This window comes from Strix uralensis, chromosome 9 (assembly GCF_047716275.1).
Source record: "Strix uralensis isolate ZFMK-TIS-50842 chromosome 9, bStrUra1, whole genome shotgun sequence".
Lineage (NCBI taxonomy): Eukaryota > Metazoa > Chordata > Aves > Strigiformes > Strigidae > Strix > Strix uralensis.
This window is the reverse complement of record NC_133980.1, coordinates 12,459,551-12,477,849: the sequence shown is the minus strand read 5'-3', so window position 1 is coordinate 12,477,849 and position 18,299 is coordinate 12,459,551. Positions and strand designations below refer to the sequence as shown.

Below are 18,299 nucleotides of genomic sequence, written 5' to 3'. Positions count from 1 at the left end.
GCTACAGATGCTGAATCCCACTGTTAGTAATTGTTTGGGATGCTATTTTAGTCATTTGGGTCAAAATGAAACATTCTAAGATTAGTAGCTTTATCGCAGCAAGGTGTGGTTTGTTTTTAAAAGCAACATGTTCCCAGTTTTTAATGAGTTTGGTGCTGGAAAGACTTCCCGGAAACACATTAGCCACAGGATAGAGGTTTTAAAGCTCTTCAGAGTGTTAAAATTATTGTTTAATATCTGCATTAATTGGAGTAATTAGCAGAGCTGTGTCACTCATGAGGTGCCCAGCCCAGCTATCCGGACACTGCAGAGGCTCCTTCAGCAACATCTAGCCTGTAAAATCAGAGCAGATAGAGCATATTTACGCCATCCTTGAAGCAGGTTTCTCCCTTGGTATGTCAGGTGGAGCTGCTGCTGGGTGGCTGGAGCTGTCTGACCACTGCTGCTTATTTAATGCAAATCCATTCACTTAAGCTATTGTTTGCCATCATTTGACTACATATACCCTGAGAAGTGGAAAAGTGAATTAGAGTGGAGGAAAGCGGATGGTTGGGTGTGGGAGCAGTTGGAAGAAGCTGTTGGGGGTTTCTCCTGGGCTCAGACAGTGCTGCATAAAGCATGGTGTTGCCCTGTACTGTAACCTGCAGTTCTTTGGCTGGCCTGAGCTCTGCACCCAGCAGCAAGATGCTGGTAATAACTCAGCAGAGAGTGTACTCGTGAGCAGAGAAGTCTGGTTGCTCTGATGGGCCAAGCTCGCATGGGAAGGAAGAGCTTCACCTGTTTGTGCGTGGAGGCTGCTATGTCCATACTTCAGCACCAGAGCCTCGGCCGGTGCTTTTTAACGTTTTCCTGGGCAGTGGTTCGGAATAACTGTGTTCAGAACATTAACAGACCTTTTAATTCTCTCTGAAATGAAGGAAAACAAGTGGTCAGAGACCGACAGGTGACTTGAAGCACAGTGAAATTATTTTGACCAAATAACAAGAAAACCTGCTGCTGTTTCCTCCCACTGTTTCTATGGATGCTGGGGTTACTGGAACCAGAGACAGAGGTCTGCTGCTTTTTGTGAACTGGATGGTTTCTGCTAGGACCATGGTGGTGAAGTAAACAACTGATACAGAGTGTGCTTGCAAGATGGCACCTTGCAAAACCTAAGACTTACTTGTGTCATACCCTGTGTTTTCAGAGAGTCACTCTTGAAGCTGCTGCATCTATAGCACAGATCTTGCCTGAAAGTTAAATGTTTACTTAAGTGTTTGAAGACTTGGAGCTCAGGGTTACAAACTCTTTTTGCCTGCAATTGCTCTTGCACACTCCTGTATGTTTGTCTGTTGTTAGAAAATAGTAAATTAATTACTGGAGTGGGGGAGACTCGGTAAACTTGACTCACAGGCATTGTGGAGTGAGTGCTGGATGGCTCATGCGGTTCTGAAATGTCCTTGTGGCTGCTCTTCACTGTCACTTTTGTCTTCTCCCCAATATTTTTTGGCTCCCCACTCACCTAAGATTCTCTTTTCCCATTCTTAGTGCATTGTGTTAGGTCTAGCAGAACAGCTTGGGATATTTATATGCATGTAGCCCAAAACCAGTTCAGCTATGTTTGGCCCTATCACTGTTCATAAGGTATCATCTCGTTGATGCTAGGTGGGGAGAGCGGTATGTTCATGTGTTACTAAACTGCGTTTGACTCCTTACTTTGGAACATTCCTTAACCTGGAATCATCTGTGCTTGAGTAAGTCCAGTCATTATGTCTGCTTCTTAACAGCGGTCTTTCACAAAGCCCACACTTCTTGGTTGCTGAACAGCAGAGCTTTGCCCGGTGGCCCTTACTGAGGACAGTCCCAGCTCGTCCCAAGCAGGAACACTCAGCAGAGACCCTCTGCTGAGGAGGGGGGTGGTGTTAGAGGGACATCTGCCCTTTCTCATACCTCTCACTTGCCCCACCTAATGTTTTCCAGCACACCCACTGTATGTGGGTGCGGAGACGTTTTAAATTCCACGCGGCTCTTATTAGGGTGTTGAGGCATGCACGTAGGCATCATTCCTGGGCGGAGAGGTCATGCTGCTCTCGGGAATGGCAGGTCGGAAGTGCCATTTGCTGCACTGGAGAGCTGCACGCTTGAAGTGAGCAAGAGAGAGAATGCTGCTCTTTAGTTACAAACTTTGCAAATCTAGCACCCATTTCTAACTCCTGCAGCAGCTGAAAAGTGAATGTTTGCTGCCATGCCCTTCTGTAAATCCCTAGTTTTGCTTCATCTGTGTGAATTGCTGGGCTTCCTAATGCTCCAGGGCCCTTTTGAGAAGGTACAATGACACCAGCTCAAAAGCACAGATAGCTTACTCCCAGATAGCTGTCACAGTTTCTGTCCCAAACTGGTTGTCTGTCTGTCTATTCATCACAGAAGCAGTTCAGCTGAACCACCACTAATTACAACCTGGTACATAAAGTGCCATAAGTAAGTGTGGCCTAATGTGGTGTCAGCATCTGCTTCACTGTCGGCTGAGTCACCACTGTGGTGGGGACAGGGGATGAAGGGGAGCATGGTGTCAGCCATCCCAAGGTGAGCTGTCCCCACTGGGGAGCTGCAGCTTGGTTTTACGCAAACAGCAAGCCAGCTAGTTATTTAAGTTATAACTGACCATGTGTTGCACCCCTTCCCTCATCCTTATCCTGCTTAAACCTGCTCCTTCCTCTCTTCAGGATTGTACAGAGATGCAGCACACCCACCAGCTGTCTTGGGAGTGGGGGACACAGAAGGGTAGAAGAGTGCTGACTGAATGTGGATGGGGCATGCCTTAATCCTTAGGTTGCTTTTCAGATGCTAAAATAGCGTAATTATCCTTGTAATGATTTATAACTTGCAACTCTTGTTCGAGTTTCTCTCCAGCCGGCTGACTGCTGCATGCTTCTCTCTGCAGAACAGCTCTGAGTTTCATTAAATGATTTAGTATTCCCACCAAGCACTGTTTGTCAAGCCTTGGCAGCTGATGCCAAATACAACTGGCTAAGCCCCTTGTTAGGTGGCTGTGTCTTTGCGCTGACCTTCTGTACACTGTGCCTGCTGTTGGCTGGTTCTGCTTTGGAAGAGCTGAGAAATATCCCCTTTTTTTTTTTCCCTCCCTCTCCATTTTCTTCCAGTTCTTATTGGACGTGCTTGGCAAGATGGAGCCACCGACGTCCTCCAGGCTGAATTCCCGAAAGAGAAGAAAAGATGGATCTGGCCCCAATGGGGCGACAGAGCTGGACGGAATCCCTCCAAAAATGTCCCGACGCTCACTAGTAAGTAAGCAGAGATAGAAGCTTTAGGTGCCTGTGAGATTAGTACGTTGAGCCGTAACAGCAGAAAGATAAATGTGATGTTTTTTCTGTGGACACAGAAAACAACTTGGGGATGGGGGGAAGAAGCAAATGGCGGTAGCTATCCTTGCAAAGCCAGTTTAAAATCTTCCTTTGTTCATTCTAATAACATACTTACAACATGGGCTTAAATTAGGTCTGAGGCAAACGTCGCTAAGCTGCTTTTGTGGTGTGTCCGGCTTGTTTCTAGTCACTTAAGCTGAACCCGAACAGGCATGCATATAGATATCCACGGAGAAGTAAGTGTTAGTTTCTTAAGTGACCCAGCGGGAGGGAGGAGTAGTCCTAACAAACAAACAAACAACTCATGCACCTTGCAGAAAGCAGTCCCTTTCAAGTCAGGGGAACTGCAGGAGGGTCTGAAGTCTGTAAGCACCTGCAGAAGAATCCATGCTCTGAAACACTGGGAAGATGATTGTTCGTTTGATTTTCTTGGTCTGGCAGGAGACTGCATTTATGTTGCTTGTACTTCAGGAGTGTTCAGAAGAAAAAAAAGAACTGAAAGGATTTCTCCTTCTAGATCAACACCGGGACAGCTTTAACAAGCTAAAGCCAGCCAGGGTGTCTTCTAAAGGGGGCCTGTGCCAGTTAATGCTAGTGTAAAGGGCTGACTTTAACTTGTCCTTGCTGCAATATTGTGAAGGTGGGCTTTTAACAGCTCTTCTCTGCCCTCTTCCTGGAGCTGTCCTGCGTATCACATGTGCTCTAGTTGCTCTTTCCTTATCTCTGTCAAAAAACAGATACCATCCCTGCCACGTCATACTGGGGTCATAGTCCTTGGCAAAATATGGTGATGTGTTGCAGATTTCCTCTTCGATAACAAGGTTTTGCTCTTCAGGAGTACTTCAGTCCTGTCCCAGAGCATTTGACAGATGGTAACGAACTAAGAGCAGCACCAGCAGTGAGAACTGGGGAAGCAAGCGTTGGGAATGGAGGCTTGAGCTGTTGCATGGTTTATCCCACAGAGCCTTTATATCCTTGACTGTTGTCAAAACCCACCCTGTTCCTCTTAAAGACCCCACATATTTCAGTAAGGAAAGAGAAGTGTGCCAGTTATTCCATGGGAATCACTTGCTCTTCGTTGGTGTCTGTCCTGTGTTAGAAATAAAGCATCTGTTTATGAACAGCACAAGACAAGTAATATCTAGCAACTTTCTAAATTTCCTGGCTGTTTTTTAACCACAGGGCTAACACAGACCTCCTGATGAAGGATTTCTTTTTTTCTTCCTTTTGTGAAAGTTTTTTTTATTATAGCAATAGTGTTGACTAACTGTGACATTACCTTGAAGCCTTTACCATTTCCAGCTAAACAGCTGGCTGGTGGAGTGTTCCCCTGAAGCAGCAGGGCTCAGCAGCAGATGGTGGTAACAAGCCCGCTGACACGTAAGCCTGATGTATTGTGCACATCAGGTTGAGTCCTGACCCTCGTGGGCACTGCAGAGGAAGGGCAAGGCTCTGGCAGGACTTTTGAGGACATTTCTCTGTGATCCTCTGATAATTTTGATAAGGTTTTTTAATGCTTTTATTCCTAGCTTCATATCAGATATGTGCCAAACTGCAAAGAAACTTGATTTTATTCACAAGTCCCAGATACAATGGCAGTGATGAAAGGACAGACCTGTAGGCCTTACCTAACAGTAAGGATTCTGGTAGAGGAGTTGGTTTGTGAAACATGAGTACTAGAGCCTCAGTAAGTTAAAGGAGATTTTCAGCAGTATCAGTCTGCTTGAATGTAGTGGTCTGTGGTTACTCTGTGCTTCACTTTGAGCACTCTGATAAGGAATGACATTGGCAATAATACCAGTGGTCTTTCTGGTTGCAGTGGTGCTGGGCACTGTGGCAGGATCCTGCAATGGGACAGGAAGCCAGAGAGGAAAGTGCTGATTAGCTTTTTGCAGCTTGAAGGTGTTATTGTAATGGTCTGCAAGTTTGTTTCCTAGTCTTCTGGCTCAGGAAAGAGACATCCATGGCTGCCCCACACCTTCTGGCTAGAAGGAAATTGAGCTGTTTGTTCTGTTATGAGAAGGGTGGATGTTTTGTTTCCATTCAGAAGAGACCAGAAATGATACCTGGACTTCAGCTGCTGATTAAACATTCTGCTGTGGTCAAGCTAGCGGATTAGAGGGGTTTTCCTGCAATAGTTGGAGCTATTCTGCCACAGGTCGAGGTCAGTCTCTTGTTATATATGGCTTAGAAATGGGTGACAATGCACACATTCTCTGGGAACTTGTGCTGCTGTTGGTATTGCTCTTCTGCTCATTCATATACTCAAATCGAGGAGCTTTTACATCACAGCATAAGCACTCAGGAACAGCAAAGTGATGGTCTTGCCCAGGTGGGCATAGCTGGAGCTGCGACAGTGAGGTTTGATGAAGCTTGGCTTGTGCTGCTGTGAACTGCTGTTTGTCAAAAGTCTGCTTTTACCAGCTGCGGATCTGAGCCTCCAGTTTTCCTGGGTCCAGTCATCTTCTTAACTCTACTTTTCTCTCTCTCTCTTCGTCTCTAAACTTAAACTAGACACCCTGCAGGGCTGTTTTGAGGTTTAACGCTAATTAGTCTTAGAACGTGTGTTTGAATTGTGGAGAGACACCGTGAGTCACTCAGTGACTAGGACACTGCAGTGGCAGTGCTGCCGCTACTTACTGCACTCACCTTTGCGTTCTCACATCTAACCTTCTCTGGCTGTTTAGGGACTGAGGGAACCGGCTCCGTTTTCAGATGAAGTGGAAATCGATTACAGCAAGCCATACATCAGAGTAACATACGAAGAAGCAATGAGAGGGACCCCTTGTAAGTAAAAAAAAAAAAAAAGACTGGAAGGGGATTGTATAAATGGGAGGGGGGGTGTGGATATGATTGTGATATCTCTGAGACCAAACCAACCTTGTGTGTCAGGCCAAGTGTGCAGCCAATGACTTAGTTAATGCTTTGGTGATTAGATAATGGTTCCCTTGTGAAATTGGGCCTGCCAGTACAACTGAAATCAGAGCTTGTGTGTGTGAGGAGCCATACCTTCATCAGTAGGACTGTTTGAAGCAAATAGATATTTGTGTTTTAGCTCTTCCTGTGCCACTGACAGCTATAGAGTAGTATGAGAGCTGAACGTTTTTCTGTACTACTTTGTCTGAGGCAGCTTAAAGTTAAGCACTTTAAAAGTAATCTTTGCTGAAACTCAAAATGGTCAAGTAAAACCAACATGTATCTTTGTCTGAACTGTCCCGTTCTAGCATGGATTTGAATTAAAGTCAGTGTCATTAAACGCAGGAGAATGTGTTCTTTTATTCTCTAAACCAGGCTGGGAGAGACACTGTTCTCATTGCAAGTCCAAAGGGGAGACAGAGGCAGGACTGACTCCTGAAGGATAGCTGTCCACTCTTGCCAAACAGAGTGTGCAGACAGTGCTGTCTTATTTGGCTTCTCTGTTATGGCTACAGAGACAATACAGATGGTGCACTTCTACCTACCTGACTGCTGCTGAGAGATGAGCCAGCTCAGACTGAGACCTGTCAGTGGTTTACTGCTGGAGGTTCTAGAAATCATTGCATTTCACAGTCCGCATTAATTTTAAGGGTCATTTAGATGAGATGTTGGGGAATATGGGGTAGGGGAGAACTTGTAGAGTAGGACTGATGGTTGGACTCGATGATCCCAAGGGTCTTTTCCAACCTGAATGATTCTGTAATTCTGTGATTCTGTAATTTCCCAACTGAAATACTCCAGAACCTGCACAAACGTCTCTGATTTCGACAGTGATGCCTCTCCTGCCTGCTAAGACTAAAATACACGGCATGCTTCTTTGTCACTCTTTATGCTCAACTGCAGCTGGTGCAGGTATAGAGGAAAAGAGAAGGATATCCCAGGCAGTTTCCAGAATATGACTGCACTTTAATAAAGGCCTGCCAGGACCAGCCCTCTTCTGGCATACGGAAAGCTTTTGCAGTCTCAGGTCTCCAGATCCTTGGCTCTCCAGAGCCTCCTGGCATCTTCACACTGAGATAGATTTGAGTGATTGTAAGAGAGCAGTCAGTTTGAGGACAGCCTGCTTAGCTTGAATTTAACAACCCTACCTTTGCATCAACTCATCCTCTTGCTGCCTCCCAGGCTCTGTCTCTAGGTACCTTCAGAGCCTTGCCCAGACCTGTGGGGTTTCATCTCTCCAGCTAGGTCTTCTCTCTGCTCTTTCCTCGCAGCTTTGGTGTGCCTCTGCTCACACCATTCCTTTGAGTCTGTCTGCCTGAATTGGGCCAGAGAGCAGCAGACCGTTCCCAGGTGTGCCAGATACCAAGAATGTGTGGCTTTCTGCTACCAGCAGCAAGAAGACCGCAGTCCTGTATGGTCCCAGGAGACCAGAAGTCAGGGTGCCTCCTACTATTACGTGGCAGTGCTAGACTATCTGACTTTACCTCTGTGTTGACCTTAAAGAGCTGAGCTATAATTTCCCCTGGCAGAGGTGGCCTGAGGAAGTTTTGTTCCTCCTTATTGATCTATGGATTTAGCTGATAGTGCCAGCAGTTCAGCAGACTTGTATCTGCTTTTCTTTGAGTAGTCCAGCTGGGTTTTTGGATAAAGCTGTACACTTCATGGGTCTGGGGGAGCCAATGATGCTGGTGGGGAATCGGAACAGTCTGGTCCCTCAGCCAAACTGATAGCTGTAGCAGCGGGCTGCAGAGGAGGATGCTGAAAAGGTCTTGAGATGCTATCCTGGCTGGCAGGGGGAGATTGAGCACCTCTGAAACATTTGGGCCAGTTTCCCTCTGGTAGCTCACTGCTGTGCAGAAAGTTAATGCTGCATTTGGATTTCCATAGGAGGGAGATGTTTAGGGTCTGCTTTCCCCTTGGTCTCCCTTCACCTTGTTTTGGTGGATATGTGGCAGGCTTTGAGTCTGTCTTTGAACATGGTTGTATTTCAGCTCTGTGCTCAGCTGCATTTGCTTCCATGTGGGAAGGCAGAGCGCCAGCTGTTTCTCTTCACAAATCTTTCCCGGCTACAGCTCTGCATTCTGCCAGTTTTCTGCAACACCCCCATGAATTTCAGAAGGTCCGCAAATGCGGGCATGGGCAGCAGCTGCTTCTCCAGGAAGGCATCTTCACAAATGTCTCTCTGTCCCTTTGGCACAGTGGATCGCCCCGTCAGAGTTTATGCCGATGGAATATTTGATTTGTTTCACTCTGGACATGCCCGGGCCTTGATGCAAGCGAAGAACCTCTTCCCAAACACATACCTCATTGTTGGAGGTAAGGAGTGACCTTGTTGACTTTGGCTGTCATAGGAGTACAGTTTACCTCAGTCCATGGTTGCGCGTATGGATGGCATAGCAGGGTTTTTGTCTTTATGGCCTCAGTGGCTCTGGCTGCAGCTGGTTGTCCCAAGTGTTGTTGGAGTCTTATTGCAGTATGTTGAGAGTTGGATATGTCTGCAGAAAGATACCCTGCACCAAATGAGTGCTTAAGGAAAAGAGTTTTGATCATGCTGTTCTAATTTGACCCCTGTATTTTGTGACAGATACTGGTGAGTTGCACATCTGAGTATCAGAATATATTAGGGACAATTGAGCATCTGCCTCTTGAATGAGACAGTTAAAGAATGAGTAACAGTCTCTCCATGGCTGGCTGAGCTTTGTGTCACCTGTATCACCCTGCAAGTCACTTCCCCTCTCCAGCTCTCTGCTGGCGATTACTCATGGCTAATCCCAAACAGGTCCTGCTAGGAGCATGGAGATCACAGTGGTTCCTTGGGCATATACCTGGCCACATGGAAGTCAGTGAGGCCCCATTTCTCCAAATAAAAGTTCTCCATTTTGCCTGTTAGATTCAAAAGTCTTTAGATGATGCCAGGAATATCCTGCTGACAGTCTGAGGGGATCTAGCAGAGGTGTTTCAGCCAGGCCTCCTTTAAGAATAAAATGGGGAAAAAACTATTTCTTCTGGCTGCTGTAATACACTGGCCTCTTTCCAGACAGTGCCTCTGTGCCCGTACCTTCACCCACCTTAAAGACATGTCAGGCTGTGCATTTTACCTATCAGGAGGTGACCTCTGGTCAGGCTGCATAATGATGTTAAAGTATCAGAGCTGAGAATACCTTCAACTAGTTTTCTCAATTACCATTAGCTTCCTGAAGCAAAATGAGACTCTGATCCTGCAATAGAGCAATTGTAATGTCTTTGTGCAGTTTGTTTCCTTAACACAGTTTCACTCGCTGCATTTTTTGTGTGTGCTACAGCAGTGTCTGGAAGGGGAAGGATGGGAGGAGAGCTGAAATAGTTGCTCCGACCTACAAAATGCACTGAGCTTAGAGATCTTGCAGGTGGAAGGACATCCCCATGTAGATAAATGTTGTACATCAAACAGGAAAATAACTTCAGGTCAAACTATTAACATGTTAATGTAGCAAGGTGTGTAACCACAGCTCTGCTTCTGGGAGATTGGTGAGGAGGTGGAGGGCAATGAACTGCTCCCCTTGCACCAGGAACTGAGGCAAGAGGCCACAGCCCAAGGGAACATTAGCTCCAAGCTGGGAACAATCTCACCCGCCCTTTATCATCTGTTTGTCTAGAACATATATACATCCAATACCAGTGAGACTGGCAGAGCCTTGCTTACTTTGGAGTCTGATAACCAAGTAAAACTCCCTCCTTCTCAATGTCTTACATTGCAGATTATGAAGAGCTGTTCATTTACTTTCTCATAGAACATAATAATTAAGCTAACTTGATTTGCTGTGAACTCACCCTTTGTTTTAATACAACTTTCCAAGAACTAGACTGTGGTATGGCATTTTATGAAATCAGAAGCTTAGGCAGTGTTTTTTTTCATGTTTCAGTTTCCAAGCCTGAGACAGCCATAGGTTTAAAAGCAGATTTCTGCCTGATAGGCCCCCAGGTGCCATTTCATACAGGAGGGTGGTCTTCGCTGTTGGCTGCTTTTCTTGATAAGCGTTGTAGGCTCTAGAGACCTTGAGGGTTTGGGGTGTCATCCTCAGCTTGGGCAGAAATTCCCCAAACAGCCTGCCTAGAATTGCCCAGGAGTTTAGTGGCCTGTACTTCTCCCTGTTCCTGATGCTTTGTGGCTAGAAGAGTGGGGTTTGAAAATGCCAGCAGCAGCTGGCATTGCCTGGTTTAGCAGGGGTGTGTGCAAGGTCCTTTTACTGTAAAGCACTGGGATAAGCACCTCAGGCTCACTCTTCTCTGTTTCTTCAGTCTGCAGTGATGAGCTAACCCATAACTTCAAGGGCTTCACGGTAATGAATGAAAATGAGCGGTATGACGCTGTGCAGCACTGTCGCTACGTGGACGAAGTGGTGAGAAATGCACCGTGGACACTCACCCCCGAGTTCCTGGCAGAGCACAGGGTAATTTGTGACATCTGATCTGTTCTGAATTTTGATTAGCCTCTGTCTGTGCTTGCTGTTTACAGCAGGAATTCATCCATGCGGGTGACCTCTGCCTGAGCAACCCGTTTCTGTAGAAACTCCTTAAATATAGAATGAACTGGGTTATGGGAATTGAGTGGGTTTCTTGAGAGACTAGAAGCATTTGCTGAGCTGGCAGGTAATGTTAAAATAAGGTGGAGATTGTGACATGGTGAAAAAGCCTGACAGGGTTCTAGCTGTTCCATGAGAAGTTGATGTTGTTTACAGTTTAGTGTGAGAGGCAGTAGGGAGAGGATAACATAGGTTGGAAGGGATTTCTGAAGGGCATCTGGTCCAACTCCCTGCTCACAGCAGGAGCAGATTAGATCTACATCAGCTTCCCTGCAGCAGGAGAGCAGGCAAGCTGTCCTGAGAGTCTTTTATCAGTTGGTACGAGAAAGTGAAAGGAGTCTCTTAACATCTGTTGAACTGCTTTGGGAGGTGAAGGAGTCTCCAGGGGAGTTTGCTTAGTTTACCCTTGTTGCCATTAACAAGCCATTTCTCTGTGGAGCTTAAAACAGCTGTGTCCTTAGTCCCAGCCTTTCCTCTCTGGTGTGTGCTTACAATTGATATGCAGTTGCCAGTGAAAACCTGGGACTGCTCTGTGTTGCTTTTTAACAGAGGAAAGGGTCTTGCTGTTCTGTTACATCCCTGCATGGAGGTGTTGAGCAAAAAGTTACCATCCCTTGACAGAAAGCAGGAGACCTGCATGTTCAAAACAAAATATTGACTCGCATTGCTTGCTTAATTTTCAGATCGACTTTGTTGCACACGATGACATCCCCTATTCTTCTGCTGGCAGTGATGATGTTTATAAGCATATAAAAGAAGCAGGTGGGTCTGGGTCAGATTCTCCAGGGCTTCCTGTCAGGGATCTGCTGTAGTTTCTCCTGTGCCCCTGTATGGCAGCATTATGCCTTGGGAAGTGGCTGTGCCCCTCTGGGAACAAGGTCTGCCCAGGAGCCTCTGAGGGCAGGAAGAAGCCCAGCTTTGAGCCCTCCTTCATAATGTCCCAGGCCACGCGTTGCCCAGCATTAATTCCTACTTCCAATCTAGTTATTGTGCTTGGATTAACAGCCACATTTTGAAAATAATACTCTAGTTTGGCTTACAGATACTCACAAATGGAGAATCTCATGAATTTAGCAAAGTGGCTCCTTTAGCTGTTTGCTGTAAAACTCAGTGGGGGTGCAGCTTATTTAAATCTATCCAAACCCAGCCATCAGAGCTTGTTGTATTTCCACCCACTAAACTGTAGGACTCCTTGTCCGCTCACTGTCACCACGCTATTCTATATGCAGTGGATTATAGTCAATAGTCTTTTAAACCAGCTAAAGTGAAGAGCTTTTCATGAGAAGACATGGTATTTTGACGTGGTTTTGACATGTTTTGATCTTCCTTAGGTCTTCCTCATAGTCCCAGAAAGGAGGACCCTGGTATTGTACATTCAAGGACAAAGATATGGTGGAGTGAGGACAGTTAGGAAATGAGGTCTTGACAGGAGAGATTGTTTTCTAATAGAGGTGGCAGCAGCTTTTTGCCTTGTGTTTTGCTAAAGCTGTCCTGGGTCCTGTTCCCCAACTTTAGGCATGTTCGCACCAACTCAGAGGACTGAGGGGATCTCGACATCAGATATTATCACCCGGATCGTGCGGGACTATGATGTTTATGCCAGACGGAACCTGCAGCGGGGTTACACAGCTAAAGAGCTCAATGTCAGCTTCATAAACGTGAGTTGAAGTGTGTCTCACCACAAGCTGCATGAAGCAGAATCTTAGAGTGTGGAGATGTGGTCTTGTCTAGCGGTAGCACAGTCCTGCCATATGCCAATAAAAGGCCAGTCTGCAGAGCTAATCAGCTGCACCAAACCAGTGTCCTTGGAGTAGAAATTAGACTTCTTCCACCCCTGAAACTGCCTCTGGGACCCACCCAGAGGAAATGGAGTTTTGCTAACACTGCTCCATTGTCAGAAATGTCTTGGTGACATTTTACCCGTTGAAAGAGCTGGAGACAGGGTGTGTGGTGAAATGTGTGTTTTCTTGAATTGAATGAAGTGTGGGTTGGTCTTGGCAGCTACTGCTATGTGTCATCTCTCTCCTCTTCCCTCAGCCACCTTCTTAAGGTAGAGTTTTTGTTAGAATAAAATCTGATCCTGTTCTCACTGTACTATTACCTTTCTGGAGCTGCAGAAGCAGCAGTGCTTGGGTAGGAGAAAAGGACATGCTCTGATCCTGTGCTGAGCAGCTCTAGCCCACAAGCAGAATACGTGGCAGAAGGCACTTATGATGCTGGAAGTAAACTTCTTTTAATCACTCGGATACTCTGCTTGGCCTCTCTTTGGCATGTAACTCTGCCTCTGTTTAAAAACACTCAGCAAAAAGACTTGTGCTATCGTGATACGCAAAGTGATCTACAGCAGGTCACTCAAATCTAATCTGTATATTATATAAATATTTCCGTCTTTCATGCACTCCTACTAGATAGTGCTTATCTCTGGGTGTAGTCTCGCTCTGTGTACTGTGCCAGTGCCTGCTACAAAGCATCTCACGGCCCCACTCTGTCTGCCATTTAGTCTAGGGAAGAAGTGGCACTGAAGTGAAGGAGAAGTGTCACAAGACTAATGGAGATGCTGAGTCTTAAGCAGCAGTTCAGTGTAATAACACAGAGCAGAGGTGGTCGCCACTCAGATCTGGTGAGCTGTGTTCTGATCCACCGCTTACTGTACAGGAGAAGAAATACCACCTCCAGGAGCGTGTGGATAAGGTGAAAAAGAGGGTGAAGGATGTAGAGGAGAAGTCAAAGGAATTTGTCCAGAAAGTGGAAGAGAAGAGTATTGATCTCATTCAGAAGTGGGAAGAGAAGTCCCGGGAGTTCATCGGCAATTTCCTGGAGATGTTTGGCCCAGAAGGCGCATTGGTAAGGAGCCACTGTGGGCAAAGGGGAAAGGGGATTTCGGAGAGCTCGGCATTCATCGTAGGGCTTCTGGAGCCCGCAGTCTGCAGAGCAAAGGTTTATGGTTTGTTGCAGTGCTCGATGTGCTGCCAGTCTCCAGACAAGTCCCAGGCTTGGGCAGCCTGTTTACAGGGAGCCATCAGCCTTGCCAGCTGGATAATGCCAGTTACTGTTGTAGCATGAAAAGTTCCCATGTCCCACAAGCTGGTCTGTAAACAGCTTGTGTCCTGCAGGCCACTGAGCAGCCAAGAGGTTGGCGGTCACTTTGTTACTGGCCTGCGATGAGTTTGAAGCTACTTGTTTTTGCCAGGCTCTCCTGCACTGCCGGATAAATACCACAGGCACTTTATGTTAGAAATGCTTGAAAATGGGTGATGATTACACTGTGCGTAGTTTCCAAAGCCTAGAGCAATGCTTGGGCTTTTCTTGCTCTTACATTGCATGAAGCATTGAAGGGATACAACAACCCAAATTGCTACACAAATCCATTTCCATCCCTGTTTGAGCCATGCTAACTGTCTTCCTGGTTCCATCGCTAGAAACACATGCTGAAGGAGGGCAAGGGCCGGATGCTGCAGGCCATCAGCCCGAAGCAGAGTCCCAGCAGTAGCCCCACGCACGACCGCTCCCCGTCTCCCTCCTTCCGCTGGCCTTTTTCAACCAAGACTCCTCCTTCCTCACCGGCCAACCGCTCCAGGAACGAGTCTGCAGTCACCTATGACATCAGTGAGGATGAAGAGGATTAAGCTACCAGCTGGGATTTACTGCGAACCGCTAATCGCCAAATCCTAAGTCCGGACCCACTGGGGAACTCTAAATGAGCAAGAGAGCCATAGGAACAGGGCTGACGGTGAGCACAGGGCCTTGGAGGCACCCGTTGCTCTTAGCAAGGGCTGCTGCCTGGAAGCACATTCAAACCTCCTCTCCCTTCTCCTCCCCAAATCCCCTTTTTATTGTTTACGTTCTAGTGGTTTCCAGGGGGAAGATGGTTTTTATATTTTAAGAAAATACTCTTTTAAAGCGCAAAGAACAGCACTCAAGCGTGGCTTTTCTTTTGGTTTCTTTTCCCTTGTTAAACCTCCAGGCAAGAGGGAGAGTGGGAAGACCCATCTGTCTCTTCTTTCCTTCAGCTCTTCTGTCTTATTCCCCCACCCCCAGGCAGTATCCGTGCCACTGCCAAATGAAAGACCCCTCGGTTCCTCGACCAGCGTGACCTCGAGAGCACGCAGGAAGAGGCTTCTAGGAAATAGAGACATCTCTGCTGCGCTGGAGCCGATAGGAATCTATCCAGCAGACCCTGTAGTGCTCGCGCACCTCTTAGCTGAGCTTCCCAGCGTGTCGCAGTGAGGACGTGCTGGGTGGGGGGCTACCAGCTTAGCACGCAGGAGTTACACCCTGGAAGAACTCTCAGCACCATGGAGTCACAAACCCCAAAAGCACGCAGCATTCACGGCTCCAAGTTGTACGGGGGCTGCCGGGGAAAGGTCTTTCCAGCTAATCTTAACAAGACTGCTAAATCTTGAGCTAAACTTCAGCCCTCAGTTGCTGTTGGAGAGAAGAGAATGAATCTTTGCTTCAGGGCACTTGCTGTCTGTGCATTTCCTTGGGTGTGTGAGCACCCAGGTAGGAAATGAATGTGTCTACTCCTTTGAGAAGTTCCTTGTCCCAGTATCTGGTGTGTAATCAGTTTTACTGTCTGTCCAAATGGCCCCTCAACACTGTGTTGTGTTTGTGTTTCAGTTGCTGTGCTCTAAGGGCTGGAGCAGTCCTTTACACTGGTGCCATGAAATTGCTGCTATAAGGACAAAACATGAATTCGTACACTCAGTTTGCTGTCCGTGCTGGTGTGTGCAGCTGGACAGATGAAGGGCATGTTTTACCCCAGTGAAGGGTCCTGGTCCCATGTGACAGTTGCCTGGCTTGCTCAATAAATGCACAAATTGGTGCCTGCTTACTCCACTCCTTGAGGCAGGCCAGAAAGAGCATCAGAGAGCGCTGCAGCTTTTTAAGATTTTAAACATGTAATCTGCTCGTTTGAAACCACGGTCCAAGTTGTGCCTGTTGTCGTGTCTGTAATAAACACTGAGCTTTGTGGCCTGCGGCTCCCCGCAGGCAGTTGCCCTCCCCATGCTGCATGCCTGTGCATAGAGCAGCTCCCTGCACTCTGTTCCGTAGCCAGCGCTGGAGGGACTGGACTTGCTGTCGCGTAGCTGTGAAGCTCCCGCTTGCTTTTCTGTTTGGATTTGCCTGTGATATCTGTTGTCTCTGGGTTGAGCTGCTGGACTGAGTTGCCTGTATCCTGCGATACTGGGAGCAGAGGACGGCTCGGGGCCGGTCACCAATACTGTGGGGAGGTCTTCAGACCGGGATGCATGGCTCGGGGGCAGCGGGTGCAAGGAGGCAAATCATCAAGTGCTGCCACAGGCTCTGCACAGTGCGATGCTTCCAGGGGACGCAGGGGCCCTGTGGTAGGAGCAGGCTGCTGCTTCTTTCCAGCTTTTATCTTGCTGATCCTTTGTCACGCTGCCCAAAGGGCTTGACAGAGACTCTGTGCTTCTGTTGAAGCCAGAGTTGATATGAGAAAGGGTATTTTGGGGAATTCTTCATCTGCCGCTTGGACCTCTCTCAGCAGGGACGTGCATGGCTCTGGGAGCATGGCTGGCTGCTATGGATTTTAAGCTGTAAGGGGCAAATAATGGTCACTTAATACAAGCCAGTTGTTAATCCCCTGGTTTGTGAGTGGTAGAGCACTTACTTTATATCACCCACGTTCTCTCTTCCCTCATCTTCCCCACCTTCCCTTCCTCACCCTTCCCTCAGTATGGGTGTTGCGTTTCTTTCCCAAGCCGGATCACGAAGGCCAGGCCGCTTTAGAGCCTTACTATTTTAAACACAAGTTATGCAACAGCGTTCTGTAAATTTGGATAACAATGGTGTTTTGGATGGTGGTTTATTCTGCAGAGACCTTAACATGTTGGTGTCTGCAAAACCTAGGGTGCTTGGTAAGAAGCCAGCCATGGTTTTACATGTAGCTTGGAATAACAGCTGTTCCTTGTAACCAATAATCCCTGCTTCCTCCTTGCACTTAAATTAAATTGGACACTCGAATCCCAGACTAGCCTTTTTTCTTTTAATTTGGTTTTTTGTTTTCTCCTGGATTGCTGGACCGGCCTCATCTCCAGCACTGCCCTGTGCTATCAGGAATAGCACAGAGCTTGATCTTTGGGCAAAACACGTGAGGCAAATCCTCCAGGAACACCTTGTTACCTGCAGATTTACCCAGTGCTGCTGCTTCAGAGCTGTCCTGCACACCCCTAGCCCATCCCACACTCCTCAAAAGAAGCATCTGGAAGAGACATGCTTGAATTAAGCATGAAGTAAGAGATAGAGTGGAAAAATAAAACTTCACTAGCACATGTGGAGTTTGATGCTGCTAAATCCAGAGGCATCAACTCCTGTGTGACAGCCCTACCTCAGTTCCTCTCTAGATCTGGGGTGTGAGGCTGCTGGCACCAGCAGCAAGACCCTGGGAGAGGATTTTCTGATGGCAGAGAAGAGCAGCAGCAGGGCAAAGCTGAAAGGTACCAAGGATGCTGGTAAAAGCAAGATGTGGAGAGCGTGGCACTTTAACAGCATATTGCTTAGAGCTGTAGGAGAACATCTTTAATCTCTTGAGAAAATTGCGGCATACACCTGCACTGACATGATTTTGAGGATTTTTATAGAGCGTTGGGACTTTATTGTGTGGTCCAGTTCTTGTAACCAGAGGCAGGTGCTGGAGCAGTGAATATGCTTGGAAGTAGCAGTGACTGGTGGGACTGACCCTGCGTCTTGCCCCCTGCCCCCAGGGTGGGCTTCTCGCTGCCAAGTGCTCCCTGGTGTAGAGGTTTGGGTTTCCTGCCTGCTGCAGGTAGGGAGCTGGGTCTGGTTGTCTGATGGGGACAGACAAGTCCCATATTTTGCTGCTTGCCTGGATGTTGCTTCTTGGCAAAACCATGAGATTGCTGGGGCCCAGCGCTTCTGCTGGTGCCTAGAAAGCCATGTTGGTACTGGCCGTGTGCTGTTGCCAGGACTCTATCAAATTTGGCAATCTCATAACGAATCACCAGTGCATCTTCCAGCTGAGCAGTTTCACTTTGAACACAGCTACCTGCAAAAAGCTCTGAGTCACATTTTCGCCCCCTCCATGGGACAGAACACTTGCTTTTTCCCCAAAATGAATCAATTAAATAAATTAAGGTTGGGAGTTTCGGCTGACTCTTTGCTTCCCCGACACGTCGCACTGGACAGAGGTATTATGGTGGGAGGGCATCAGGGTGCAGGTCAGGGGAAGCTTCGTCTGGTCTGAGCACTGATGGTCTGGCATCTGCTGCCCATCTCCAGCCACACTGCGTCCCCCAGTCCTGCCATCACCTCCAGCCCCGCAGCAGCAGCTGCTTCGAGGTGGCTCTTCACGGTCAGTGTTTGCTGTGCTGGTTTCTCTGTATGGGCCTGTGTGCACACCGTGTGTCTTACTCGCTTGTTCTGGAGTTGGGGTTTTGGCTTTTATGTTTAGCCAAATAAATGCAAAGTCATTTTA

General features: G+C 47.4%; 1 protein-coding gene across 2 annotated transcripts in view; it reads left to right on the top strand.

Annotated features, from left to right (window-relative positions):
• PCYT1A (phosphate cytidylyltransferase 1A, choline) overlaps positions 1–18,299 on the top strand; it is a 25,681-nt gene extending 7,382 nt beyond the window's left edge. Inside the window, exons 1-9 of one of the 2 annotated variants that reach the window (XM_074877358.1) lie at positions 918–1,051; positions 3,141–3,281; positions 6,050–6,149; positions 8,478–8,594; positions 10,557–10,708; positions 11,524–11,602; positions 12,356–12,498; positions 13,496–13,684; positions 14,260–18,299. In XM_074877358.1, coding sequence (XP_074733459.1) covers positions 1,022–1,051; positions 3,141–3,281; positions 6,050–6,149; positions 8,478–8,594; positions 10,557–10,708; positions 11,524–11,602; positions 12,356–12,498; positions 13,496–13,684; positions 14,260–14,466 — 1,158 coding nt within the window. In that variant the 5' untranslated portion in view covers positions 918–1,021 and the 3' untranslated portion in view covers positions 14,467–18,299. Of the gene's footprint in view, positions 1–917; positions 1,052–3,140; positions 3,282–6,049; positions 6,150–8,477; positions 8,595–10,556; positions 10,709–11,523; positions 11,603–12,355; positions 12,499–13,495; positions 13,685–14,259 lie in introns of those variants that run through there. The other variant, XM_074877359.1, reaches the window with a different exon arrangement.